Source organism: Solanum pennellii, chromosome 4, assembly GCF_001406875.1.
Source record: "Solanum pennellii chromosome 4, SPENNV200".
In the NCBI taxonomy this organism is placed as follows: Eukaryota; Viridiplantae; Streptophyta; class Magnoliopsida; order Solanales; family Solanaceae; genus Solanum; species Solanum pennellii.
In genome coordinates this window covers 6,169,748-6,182,890 of record NC_028640.1, presented here as the reverse complement: position 1 = coordinate 6,182,890, position 13,143 = coordinate 6,169,748, and the positions used below count along the sequence as shown (strand labels likewise).

At 34.8% G+C, this 13,143-nt stretch overlaps 2 protein-coding genes across 4 annotated transcripts; one reads left to right on the top strand and one right to left on the bottom strand.

Moving 5' to 3' along the window:
- Positions 1-1,582: 1,582 nt before the first annotated feature.
- On the bottom strand, positions 1,583-5,142 carry LOC107016467 (proline-rich extensin-like protein EPR1). Its single transcript, XM_027916063.1, has 2 exons — positions 3,545-5,142; positions 1,583-3,232 (listed from the first exon to the last, which is right to left on the bottom strand). Exons 1-2 carry the CDS (start codon positions 5,122-5,124, stop codon positions 1,762-1,764), a joined length of 3,051 nt encoding a protein of 1,016 aa, XP_027771864.1. The 5' UTR covers positions 5,125-5,142; the 3' UTR covers positions 1,583-1,761.
- A 903-nt stretch (positions 5,143-6,045) lies between these two features.
- On the top strand, positions 6,046-10,887 carry LOC107016169. 3 transcript variants are annotated; one of them, XR_001456426.2, is made up of 5 exons: positions 6,046-6,148; positions 6,244-6,329; positions 8,502-8,646; positions 9,301-10,372; positions 10,457-10,887. XR_001456426.2 is itself a non-coding variant. In XM_015216656.2 (4 exons), the coding sequence occupies exons 1-4, from the start codon at positions 6,101-6,103 to the stop codon at positions 10,255-10,257; spliced, it is 1,236 nt and encodes a 411-aa protein (XP_015072142.1). In that variant the 5' UTR covers positions 6,046-6,100; the 3' UTR covers positions 10,258-10,887. The 3 variants fall into 3 exon arrangements, 1 of the variants encoding a protein (XP_015072142.1); XR_001456425.2 differs by having other exon boundaries at positions 10,450-10,887; XM_015216656.2 differs by having other exon boundaries at positions 9,301-10,887.
- The last annotated feature ends 2,256 nt before the right edge of the window (positions 10,888-13,143 follow it).

Sequence of the window (13,143 nt, the reverse complement as noted above, 5' to 3'; positions counted from 1 at the left end):
AAAGATTGAACAACTAAAAAAATGATTGATTCATATATACATAGTTTGGTAGCATAGTTTGGTAGTGAAAGATATAAATAAGTTAACTTTTGTCTTTTCATCTCCTATCTTTTAATATATTATTACTGTACATTAATAAAATTAATTATGAATTAAAAAAATTGAAGGGGGGTGAATACATGCATATACATTAAAACCTATAATAAATTAGATAATTGTAGTGGGAGGTGAAAAGTTGACTGTAAAAACTCTCATTTATAAATGTAGAGGTGTGAGTCATAGAAATAATTTTTTTTAAAAATAAATTAATTTGTAAAAAAAAAGAGATAAATATAACTGTGTTTATATCTTATTTTATTTATTTTTGTATATATAATAGCATTTATATTAGTTTAAGAGTTTTTAAAATAATTGATTTTGAAAAATAAGAAAAAAATTGAAACAAAAAAAAAAGAGAAAAAAGAGATAAATATGACTTGGCCTATATTCGATTTAATTTATTTATGCATATATAAATAACAATTGCGTCTGTTATAGTTTAATTACAATTATATTTGTAAATGTCTTTAAAATTAAATAAAGAAGTTAAAAGAAAGAATATTGGAAAGATATAATTAGTATAATATTAATGAGGAAAGAGAAAATATAAGTGTGTAGGCACTTTCTGAAAATTTGAAATTGGTAAGAAAAAAAAAAACATAAAATGAAGAAGGAAAATGAGGCAATTAAAGCACAATTATTTTGGTAAGAAAAAAGTAATGGAAAATAAAGAAGGAAATGAAGGAATCTTAGGAAGATATAAATAGTGTAGTATTAATGAAGAAAAAGAAAATTTAAATTTGTATATTTTTTTGTTTTTTTTAAAAGAACAAATTATGGAAAAAAATTGACAAAATAAATAAATGACAATTCTGGCCAAAGAGAGCTGTCATGTCAGACTTTTAGTGTTATCGACCTTTTATCCCAATGATGACCCATTTTAAATTTATTTGAAAAATAAAATTTATTGATAAATATTATAGTTACAAAGTTGTTTATTCTTTGATTTTAGATCTTCTTAATTTTTTTTATGAATATCCTATTCAAATTAAAGTATTTTTTAAGAAAAAAATGCAAGTTCAAAAGCATTAAAAATAACTAACAGTAACTTAAAAGACAATATTTGAGAAATTACAACAACTAAAGCAATTGCAGGAGCTTCATAGGCATTTCCAGTTTTCTTAACATGATGAGACAAAATAGAGAGAACTATAATAATACTTGATATTGAACACATAAGAGTAAAAGTGAAACATATATATTATGTAACCAACGTAGCGCACACTTAAGTCCATGTTTTCGAAATCTGATGGGAAAAAATGGTTCATTCGACAAATAACGATGATTTAGCAGAAACAGAGATCATGTATGGCTAATAATATGTGGTAAAATAGATCAATCATAAGTTCTAGATATGTTGATTAAGAAAAAACAAACATCTAACAATAGAGTGAAAAACAATGTAAGTTGGCTTATCAAAAAATAAAATTACAGAAAGAAAGTGCTTCACTTTATTTGATAGCAAATTTCATTTTTGTACAATTTATGAGTAAATAATATGTGGATACTAAAATCATCTATCATTCAACTCATTTTTATTCACATGACAAGTCAAATATTTAGTCATTCGCATCTAACCCATTTTCAACTCATTCATATGCGATCTAATCCTCTGTTAGCTAGCCAACACAAGTCATGTCACATGAATAACACCATAGTTACTTAGGGAGAAGTTGACAATGTTTGTTTAGAAGGTTTTGGTGAATTTGTTTTTAATACACTTGGAATCTCAAGATCTGAAATAACGGGTGAATCAGGCTTTGTAAACGTGGGAATCTTCGATTTTGGGGTAGTTGGTAGCTCACGGTTTGGTTCACTTGGTATTTCAAGCCTGATAACACTTGGAGTCTCAAATTCTGGGGCTGCTATTGGGGCTGCTGGAATATCAGGCTTTGAAGAATTAGATGTTTCAGGTTTTAATAAACTAGGTATCTCTGACTTTGAGAAAATTGGAGTCTCAAAATTTGGAAAACTTGGGGTCTCATGCTTCGGCAAACTAGGTTTCTCGGACTTTGGGGAACTTGGTGTGTCGGGCTTTTGGGAATTAGGAGTTTCGGGTTTTGAAAAACTTGGAGTCTCGAAACTTGAGGTGTCAGGCTTTGGGGAGCTTGACATCTCGGGCTTTGCGGAACTTGCGGTCTCGGGCTTTAGGGAACTTGGGGTCTCGGGCTTTGGGGAGCTTGGCATCTCTGGCTTTGCGGAACTTGGCATCTTGTGATTTGGGGAGCTTGGCGTCTTGGCCTTTGGGAAACTTGGCGTCTCAGCCTTTGCGAAACTTGGAGTCTCCAACTTTGGGGAGTTTGACTTCTCGGACTTTGTGGAACTTGGCATCTTGGGCTTTGGGGAGCTTGGCGCCTTGGGCTTTGAGAAGCTTGGTGTCTCAGGCTTTGGGGAGCTTGGCAACTCCGACTTTGGAGAACTTGGTGTATTGGGCTTTGAGAAACTAGGAATCTTAGGCTTAGGGGAAGTTGGAATCTCGGGCTTTGAAAAAATAGGAGTATCGGACTTCGAGAAACTAGGGGTCTCAGGCTTCGGGGAACTTGGAGTCTCGGGCTTAGAAAAACTAGGAGTTTCAGGCTTCGAGAAACTAGGGGTCTCAGGCTTCGGGGAACTTGGAGTCTCGGGCTTTGAAAAACTAGGAGTTTCAGGCTTTAGGGAACTGGAGGCACTTGGAGAACTTGAAGTCTTAGGTTTTGAGAAACTAGGAGCCTCGGGCTTTGAGAAACTTGGCATCTTGGGCGTTGGGGTGCTTGGTTCCTCAGGCTTCGAGGAACTTGGAGTATCAGGTTTTGAGAAACTAGGAGTCTCAGGCTTTGAAAAGCTAGGTGTTTCAGGCTTTGAGAAACTAGGGGTCTCAGGCTTTGGGGAATTTGATGTCTTGGGGCTTGGAGAACTTGGCATTTCAGAATCTGTGAAAGTATGGGTCTCAGGCTTCGGGGAACTTGGAGTCTCGGGCTTTGAAAAACTAGGAATTTCGGGCTTCGAGAAACTAGGGGTCTCAGGCTTCGGGGAACTTGGAGTCTCGGGCTTTGAAAAACTAGGAATTTCGGGCTTCGAGAAACTAGGGGTCTCAGGCTTCGGGGAACTTGGAGTCTCGGGCTTTGAAAAACTAGGAATTTCAGGCTTTAGGGAACTGGAGGCACTTGGAGAACTTGAAGTCTTAGGTTTTGAGAAACTTGGCATCTTGGGCGTTGGGGTACTTGGTTCCTCAGGCTTCGAGGAACTTGGAGTATCAGGTTTTGAGAAACTAGGAGTCTCAGGCTTTGAGAAACTAGGTATTTCAGGCTTTGAGAAACTAGGGGTCTCAGGCTTTGGGGAATTTGGTGTCTTGGGGCTTGGAGAACTTGGCATTTCAGGTTCTGTGAAAGTAGGGGTCTCAGATTTTGGGGAACTCGGAGTCTCGGGTTTCGAAAAACTGGGAGTCTCAAATTTTGGGGAACTTGACGTCGCAGGCTTTGAAAAACTAGGAGTCTCGAGCTTTGGGAAGCTAGGGGTCTCAGGCTTTGAGAAACTAGGGGTCTCAAGCTTCGGAAAACTTGGAATTTCAGACTTTGATAAAGTAGGAGTCTCTAACTTTTGGAAACTCGGAGTCTCCGGCTTTGAGATAGTAGGAGTCTCAGGTTTTGAAAAACTAGGGGTCTCAAGCTTTGGAGAATTAGGGTTCTCTGTCTTTGGGGAATTAATAGTCTCAGGCTTTGAAAAACTAGGAATCTCGAATTTTGTAGAACTAGGAGTCTCGGGCTTTGAAATTTTTGGGATTTCAGGCTTTGAGAAAGTAGGATTCTCAGGCTTCAATAAAGTTGGGGTCTCGGGATTTGGGGAAGTAGGAATAACAGGATCTGACGATGTAGAAGTTTCGGGCATTGAAAAAGTAGGGGTCTCAGGCTTTGAGAAGGTAGGATTTTCAGACTTTGATAAACCAGGGGTCTTGCGCTCGGAGAAACTTGGAGTCTTGGGCTTTGAGAAAGTAGGAGTTTCAGCCTTGGAAAAAGTAGGAGTCTCAAGCTTTGGAGAACTAGGGGTATCGGGTTTTGAAAAACTAGGAGTCTCGGGCTTTGAGAAACTAGGAGTCTCAGGTTTTGAAAAACTAGGGGTCTGGGGCTTTAAAAAAGTAGGGGTTTCAGGTTTTGAGAAACTAGGGGTTTCTGGTTTTGAAAAACTAAGTGTCTCGGGCTTTGAGAAACTAGGAGTTTCTGGCTTTGAGAAACTGGAAGCCTCAGGTTTTGAGAAACTAGGGGTTTCAAATTTTGAGAAACTAGGTGTCTCAGGCTTTGAAAAACTAGGAGTTTCTGACTTTGAGAAACTAGGAGCCTCAGCTTTAGAGAAACTAGGAGTCTCGGGCTTTGAAAAAGTAGGGGTCTCTGGTTTTGAGAAAGTAGGGGTTTCAGGTTTTGAAAAACTAGGTGTCTCAGGCTTTGAGAAACTAGGAGTTTCGGGCTTTGAGAAACTAGGTATTTCAGATTTTGAGAAACTAGGTGTTTTAGGTTTTAAAAAGCTAGAGATGTCAGGTTTTGCAAGACTAGGGGTCTCAGGCTTTGAAAGACTAGGTGAATTGGAAAAACTTGGGGTAGTTGGCGTTGAGAAACTAGGGGTCTCGGCTTTCGAAAAACTAGAAATTTCGGACTTTGAGAAACTAGGTGTCTCAGGCTTTGAGAAACTAGGATTTTCGGGCTTTGAGAAACTAGGTGTTTGAGGTTTTGAGAAACTAGGGTTCTGAGGCTTTGAGAAGCTAGGTGTCTCAGACTTTGAGAAACTACGAGTCTGGGGCTTTGAGAAACTAGGGTTCTCAGGCTTTGAAAGACCCGGAGAATTGGAGAAACTTGGGGTAGCAGGCATTGAGAAACTGGGGGTAGTGGGCGTCGTGAAACTTGGGACAGCGGACGTTGAAAAACTAGGAGTAGCGGGTGCTGAAAAACTAGAGGTCTGAAGAAGGCGACGTGCTGTTATAGTAGTTATCATGCAGTCATGCATAAAGTAGATAAAAACAAACAATAAGATGGAGGACAAGTTGTAATGCCAAGCCATTTTTCTGCTGATGCAAGAAACTTAGAGAAAAATGTGGTAAGAGAATATGAATTTTTGATATTTTAATTGTTTTCCATTTAGCTATATATAGATTTTTAAAGGCATGTAAAAGGGAGGATTTCATAGGTTAGTTGCCCTATTTATCTGCCAAGATTATAGTATCTAGAATTTGTATTATGATAGCAATATTATAGTATCTTGAATATTGCTAGAATAAAGGAATGCTCAGATTTTCTAGCTTAAATGAGATTATTAAGGAAGCAAACAATTGTTAAACTATTTACTAATTACCTTCAAATTATCAATCACGATGTCTTTTAATTATGTCATTTCTTTATTTTTAGCCTTTCTCTTAGGATAAAATTAAAATAAAAGTGGGTATAAGAGAGACACATCATATCTTAATCAAACATAATTGAACTTAACATGCATATCACTCTATCACGAGAATGAAAACATTGATTTCTTCTTGTAATAACTAAAATCATTACACTTTTCACTAAATATCTTTAAAAACAAACATATAAACTTCCTTAGTCTCTTATTTTATAAGGCATCGTTTGATTGAATACCGCATCTGGATGTTAACTTGATTTAAATATTTATATTATTACTAAATATATTAAAATAATTATTGATAATTTAATTTGACGGAGAAAACATTACATTATATGAATATACTTAAAAGTTATAATCAACTATCAACAAAATAATACTCCATATTTTAGTAAAATGTCAAAACATTTGGGAGATTAGGATGTCCCAGTTAAAAAATAAAATAAAAATTGACTATAATTAGGAACAAAATCAGGCTTTTTATGAAATAAAAGTGATAAAAAGACTAGTTATTAATAATGTAGAGATTAATTATAAGATAATTTATGTACTTATACTTTAAAACTTAAAAAGGACTATATTTCGCGCTTAAACTAAAAAACAAGTCGAATTTTCTCATTTCGATTTAGGGTTCATTTTCATGGCGGAAGCAAATAGTTTCACTCTATCTTCTTCATTCCTCAAACAAGTACTTTTTTTTGTTGATAAATTAATGTTCTCCTTGAATACATTCAATTATATACTCCGTAGAAATTCATGGATTTTTTTTTATACATTTTGCAGGTTTACTTGTATGATTGGTGGTTGATTAAAGTTGAAATTGGTGATGGAAGCAAGCGATTGGGTGTTGGAGGTTTCACTGCTAAAGAGTAAACTTTTTCCCTTTACTTTAGAATGTTGCTGATTTTTTTTTTATTTCTGTTTTGGGTAAGTCTGTTAAGTAGGGAGTATAAGATTTTGAGGTAGTGGTTGATTGAATTCAGGGAGTTCAGTTGACTATACGTATTCTTGAATGAAAGCTGCTACTTTTATTAATAAGTTTGTTAGTTAGTAGGGAATATAAGATTCTTGAGGTATTAGTTCATCTAATTCAGGGAGTCGAGTCTTGAGTGGAAGTTGAAATCAGAGTAGCTGCCTCTATGTTGTACCGACTCTCCAAAAATGTACTACTTTTGGAGGATTTGACCCACATCCATCAATTAAAAAAGAATTCAAGCAACATAGGTTGTCCTCTGTGTTGTTCGGACTCTCCAGAAATGTTGTTGAACTTGTGTTAGATCCTCCAAAAATGTACTGCCTTTGGTTGATCCGACACACACCCATCTGTATTTTCAAAGAGTCTGAGCAATTTAGGATGTCATTTGTTTATGATAATGGTGTCCGTGCGAGCTTGTGTGTCGATTGTTCCAACAGGTACCTGCTACCGTCCATTTGTTAACTCTGCCAGCCAAGGCTTAGGCATGTAGAAAGAAATCATATAGATTTTATTTTGTTTTTTTGTTTTTTTTGTTTCTGGTGAGATATGAACCTATGAACTCATGGTTCTCCTTCCACTTCATTGACCACTAGCCCACACCCTTTTGTTCTTGTCAATTTTCAAGTTAACTTCATGTTATTTTCATGTTTGAAGCAACTTTGTTTTTAGTTTGTAACTATTGCATCTTCTTGATGCCTTTCTAATGCAATTTAATTACTTCACCAAAAAAGAGTACAGCAACATACTAGTGTAATCCCACAAGTAGGGTCTAGGGAGGGTAGGATGTTGCAGACCTTACCCCTACCTTTATGGGATATAGAAGTTGTTTTCGATAGACCTATGGCTCAAAAAAAAAGTACTCGACGTGGGAATTTAAGAAAATAAGACAGTTTAATAGCAATACAAGAAAGAGTACAAACTACAAAAATTCCTTCCATCATTAAAGCATCAGTTATTCCTCCTATCATTAAAGCATCTGATAATGTTAACACAGTTAAATAGCAATACAACATGAAATATCTTTTCCCTCCTATCATGAAGCATCTGTTGTTCCTCTCCTTCCAAATATTCCAGAAAATGCAAGTAGGGGCTGCCTTCCAATATAATCTGTTCTTCGAATAATACTGGTCATCCCAGCTACTTAGAGCAAGTTTCATCAACCTGGCATAACCCATTTTACTCGAAAAATCGCTAGAAACATGTCCCAGAGTTGCCTGGTGAAAGTACAGTGGAACATTAAGTGATTTACTGATTCATTAGCTTTTTCACATAGAACACATCTGCTTCATATAGTGAGACCTCTTTTCTGCAGATTGTCAAGTGTTAAACAAGCCTCATGAGTTCCAGTCCAAGTGAAGCAATCAGCTCCAAGGGGTGTGATGGTCTTCCAGATTGTGTTGTCCACGGCCAACGGCCACAGTTTCTTCTTGTCAACAAAAGATTGTTATAGCATGTCTTTGCCTTAAACCTTCTATGCTTCCAATTTCTACAGCACTTATTTTGTGGATATGTTGGATTTTTGAAGCACCTTATCCATTTCTATATAGCGCTGTTAATCTCACAGGAGGTTAATCCATGCTTTTTATTTAGTTAAAATTTAATCAAGACACAGATGATATGTGGATTTCAAAATTTTGGACTGATTGTCTCTCAAGTTGCCAAACAACTTGTGCTAATCTTTTCCATGTTTTATTGCATTGATCAAGTAAGAAACACAGTTCTAGTAATGTTCTTTTTGTTGGATTGTTTTCCAAGTTGCATACAGAATTGTTATTTGGAAGGTGTGGAATTATGTTAATGATCCAATTTCCAGAACATAATAAGCACAGCGCAGTTAAAAGGCCTTCCTTTGGGTTCTTTTCCATGAGATGTCAGATAAAAAGTTTATTTATCTTTGCCTCTGGATATCCCTATTGGACTGCTCATATGCAAGCATTTTAATTCATTACTTTGTCTTAGTTTAAAAGTGCTTTAATGGAACTAAAGTACTGTATTATATATTTCGTGTGACAAGGCATTTCTTGGAATCAAGTAATGTGATATTTTGTTGCCCTTCCTTAAATAGGAGACCAGATGGAAGAGTTTTCCACTCCACAACAATTGCGAAGAGGCATGATACTACCACTTTAGTGACGGAGGATGGCATCACCATTCTTCTTAGCGGTTTCATTAACAGGTGCCGAACTCTTCAAAATGGCTTCTCATCAGAGGTATTTAAGTTATTTTAGTTCTCAACTCATATGACTGCTTTATTTCATCTGTTTTGATGGAACATATAGTTGAGGTTTACGTTAGCTGAGAAGTTTTAGAGGTTCTATTTGGTCCCATATGTAGCATTAACTGTCGGAATCATAGTACTATCTGTAGTTTGTCAATCTTGGTGGAAGACAATGTATGACTTGCACACACATCTTGTAAAACTTTTAACATTTTTTGGTGTTTATTAATGAAACTTTTTGACTTAAAAGTTCATATTACTATCCAATGTGTCCTGTCTAGTTAATTATTTTTTTGCTTACCTCTTTCGAGTAATCTCCGCTCAATAATTTACTTCTGGCAGTCTTTCTTCAGCTATCACTCATCTTTTACAGAAAAACCTCATTTTTTTTTTGCTTTTGCGGTTTTAACTAACTCCTTGAGGAACCTAAAGAGGAAGGCCTGCTAAAGCATTAAATGGATTCTCCAAAGTGAGCATACACATGTTAGTTACAAATTAGAATAAAATCATGTTTTGTGAAGATGAAATAATAAACAATCTCTACCTCCAAGGTAGGGGTAAGGTCTATGTACACTCTACCTTCGTCCCTCCCTAGACCCCACTTTGTTGTTGATGAAGATAATAAACAGAAATTTCAAACTAACAGGTTTGCAAGCAGTTCCTTCTTGGATTTCCATACAACTGGGAAGAGTCTGCTGCTGTGTCATTTGGAGAATCAACCAATGAAAATGCAGCCTCTGGAATTTCTGATTTCTCAGAGTCAGCAAACGCATCAGCTGATTGCACAAGTAGTTCCTTTACACTGTCTGTTGATCATCTTCCCCCCAATGTTTTACGAGATCTCTTAATATCGGCTGCTGGTGATCCAGAAGGCGGCATGCTAAGAAAGAGTATTTTTAATGAAATAGTGCAGAAATATGGTAACAATGCTTTTAATGTCGATGAAGCTTCTTCTTTGAACCAAAAAAGTGGTAATCAGGTCACTTCTCAAAGTCCTTCACTGAATGGAAGTCCTAGTCAAAAGAAGAAAGCTAAAACAAACCGGAAGCAAGAGGATAGCTGTATAGCAGATGCAAAATCTGGTAAAGAAGAATTGCCAGAAGCTACTCCAAAAAATATGCCAGAAAAGAGAGTTTTGGATAGACTTCTGCATAGAAGTGGTGACGATGTTCCTATCGTTGGTGAAAATTCTTGTTTAAACCAAAAAAGTGGAAATCAAGTCTCAAGCAGGGGTCCTTCACTGGATGCAACTCCTTATAAAAAGAAGAAAACTAGAGCTAATTTGAGGAAAGAAGATGATAACCATGTGCCCAATGCACAATGTAGAAAAGAAGTGCTTCAGAAATGTAATGATGAGAGTGGAACAGATATTGATAAGAATAGCTCAAGTAGTAGCCCTTTAACAAGAGATAAAGCTAGCTTATATAAGAAAACCAAAATTTACCCGACACAAGAAGAAAAGAGAGATGTGCACAAAGTATCTGGACAGGGAGATTTTGGGATAGTAAACATCACTAACTCGAGTAATGGTCCATTGACAAGAAGCAGAGCTAAAATGAAACGGGTAAAAAAACAAGGTCAAGAAGGAAATAGATATCTGTGAAGGTGTTATGGGATTTCTGTTGTGCAGATTAGCTACCCGTGGATATTAATCTGGAAATACCTCAAATCATAACGTTTATGGATTTGTCACTTTGTTATTGTAGTCCACAGGGGAGGTAAATTTCGAAGGTTATGTTTTTCTTGTTTTTGTTATAGATTACATCACATCTCCTGAATTTAGAGTTTAATTAAGTGGATAGGGATTTTCTGACAACAAAAAAGCTTTTCTCCCCAACCGAGGTGAGTATCAAATGGTTCATGCCTGGGAGTAAACATGATCTTTATCGATGTTGATGCAAGTATGGACAAGACAAAGAATAGCTGGTGGAATACTGTGCCTTCTTTCTGGTGTGTGGTTTGGTGAGAAAGGAACTCCATGTGTTCTGAAGAGAAGCATTACAGACGATTAAGTTAGATTGTCTTTTGTTGTTTCATTTTTGGTGTAAACTGAAATCTGCTAATGAGACATAATCTCTATTAGAGTTCACATAGTCCCTCTAAGTTCAGGAGAGGTCTTACTTTTTATTTCTTTTTCTGCTCACATGTACAAAATTCATAGCACTCCATTTGTGTTATTTTGTGAATACAATTACAATAATCACCTTTCGAAAAAAAAAGCAATTCAGTTTTTCCTTTTTGTGTTCCTCATAAGTACATCATGGTCGTGCTAAGACCGAGTGATGTGGAGAAGATTCGTCAAGTTTCTTTATGTGACAAGGTACTTCAACATAGCTGATGCTGTATTTTGGACTTTGTCAAAGTTTTGCAATTATGTTTGTGTATCCAGCACAGAATTTTCTCAATTTCTTTCAGCATCATCTCATCCAATTTTTTTATCAACCTTTTCTCTCTTTTGCTGCAGATAAGTTGACAAGGTAGACAGCACTAAAACAGAGGTAAATCAAGTTGGTAAGTTCTACATGAAGTTAAATTTTGGCATAAGAGAGGCTACATGTATGTATTATAACAAGAAATATATGTACACGGCCAAGTTGGCCTTGTTATTATTGATGAAATTATTTACTTGATCAAATAAAGAAAACATGAAATATAATAAAATTGAGACCAAAAGTATAGTTGCAAAGCATATTGTATTAGACAATTTATATGTATGTTTTCAGTTGTCAAAATAGCATCTTACAGTATTGACTTCCATCAATATTGCAGCTTACAATATTATTGACCAAAATTTTGTTGACCAAATCTATGATATTCTGACCCACCATATTTGGAACAGACACAATTAACAAGTCAAAAAGACTCAAAACTACATGGAAAGGACAAGAAAGTATGCTAAATGTCAAAGCCATCTTGAAGAAGCAAAAGTTTCAAAGTCTCCTCTACAAATCTATATATTTGGTATATTCCTCTTCCTCATTTCTTCTTCAACCATCTGCATTTATATTAATTTTGTTCAAGTTTTCTTATACATCAAAGCATTGTGAAGAAAGACATAATCCATGGGTAAATACACGGAGATAGTGGATGTAGGTGTGAGAATAGTAGCTAGGTTTCATTCTCATTGCCCTCAGACTGCTCGAATGTATTACCATCCACCCTCCAACATTCATGGCAATGCTTCAGATTTTCCTCGTCGTTGTAAAAAAGAGAAACTTGGGTTTATTGCTCATAATCAAGAATCGAACTCTATGGAGAGTTATGGTGTCGAGACTTCCATGCATGTTGACACTGCAGACTTTATCGTTCACACATTGGACTAAGTCTATGTATGTATGGAACTATGAATACTCATTTTTGTGAAGATTGAAAGTGAGAATATAATGGATTGCGGTGTCAAGTTTGTGTTTATACGTGATATCAATGTATATAAGTTAAATTCTTATTTTATTGTGTGATTATTGTATATATTGTTTATGATATGCTGGGTTGATTGGTTTGAAGGAATAGGAAAGGAAGAAAAGAGAGATTAAATGAGTGATTTAAGTAAAAGTTATGTGAAGTCTGGGATGTGATTGTTTGTTGATCAAGTTTGTGTATATGGGGGTTTGTATGAATTGAAAGTATTTTAATACTTTATTTGATTGAAGATGTTTTTGTTCCAAGAAAAAATTAGTAATTATTTATGGAATACGATTGATCGATTCCGTGGACCCAAAGAAGAATCTTAGCTTTTCGTCTGTGTTTGTTCATAAATTTTTCGGTATACGATTAATCGATTTTGTTTGAAACCAAATTTTTTGGTGCCATTCAAATTGACCTATTGAACTAATACTAATTGCTTACAAAACCAAATCGAAAATCGAAAAAAAAATTCGACTAGTGATTTGGTTTGACTTGGTTTGATATTGAAAAAAAAATCCGACTATATTTTGGGCTGGTTCGGTTTTAACTAAAAAAAATCAATTCGAGACCAAATGAACCGAAAATTATATATGTATTTTAAAAATTTTATTTTATGCATAAAAATATTTACTTTGATATCATTTTAAAATATTTTATTATACTATTTCATAGTTATTATCTCTTAATATATTTTTTCAAGTTTAAAACTTGATATTCGGCATGATTCAATAAAGATTATAGTTCATAGATCTTTAATTATAATAAAACTTAAATCAAAATCAAATTGATACAAATGCAAAAGAAAATCAATTAAATACTAGAAATGACAATAATATTGAATATTTGTTCTTTAGTTTTACATTTGTTTAGATAAATAAAATACATAATCTAGTTTAAATTTTTCGTAAATATTTAGTAATGTAACAAATACTAATGAAATTTATTTTAGCATAATTTAGTACTTTTAAATTATGATTATTTTCATTATGACTTTACATTATTTATTTTATATGATAATTTCATTTTATTTTTATTGAATATTTTTATGTCATCAATACTCATCTTATATTTTGTGTTATTTTTT

Bases quoted from the DNA above. Each gene is read 5' to 3' on its own strand.
- LOC107016169 (XM_015216656.2), top strand. From the start codon at position 6,101: ATGGCGGAAGCAAATAGTTTCACTCTATCTTCTTCATTCCTCAAACAA. The intron at 6,149-6,243 runs GTACTTTTTTTT...TACATTTTGCAG, and splicing joins CTTCTTCATTCCTCAAACAA to GTTTACTTGTATGATTGGTG. The intron at 8,647-9,300 runs GTATTTAAGTTA...TCAAACTAACAG, and splicing joins AAAATGGCTTCTCATCAGAG to GTTTGCAAGCAGTTCCTTCT.
- LOC107016467 (XM_027916063.1), bottom strand. From the start codon at position 5,124: ATGGCTTGGCATTACAACTTGTCCTCCATCTTATTGTTTGTTTTTATC. The intron at 3,233-3,544 runs GTCAAGTTCCCC...AAGTGCCTCCAG, and splicing joins AGTTTTTCAAAGCCTGCGAC to TTCCCTAAAGCCTGAAATTC.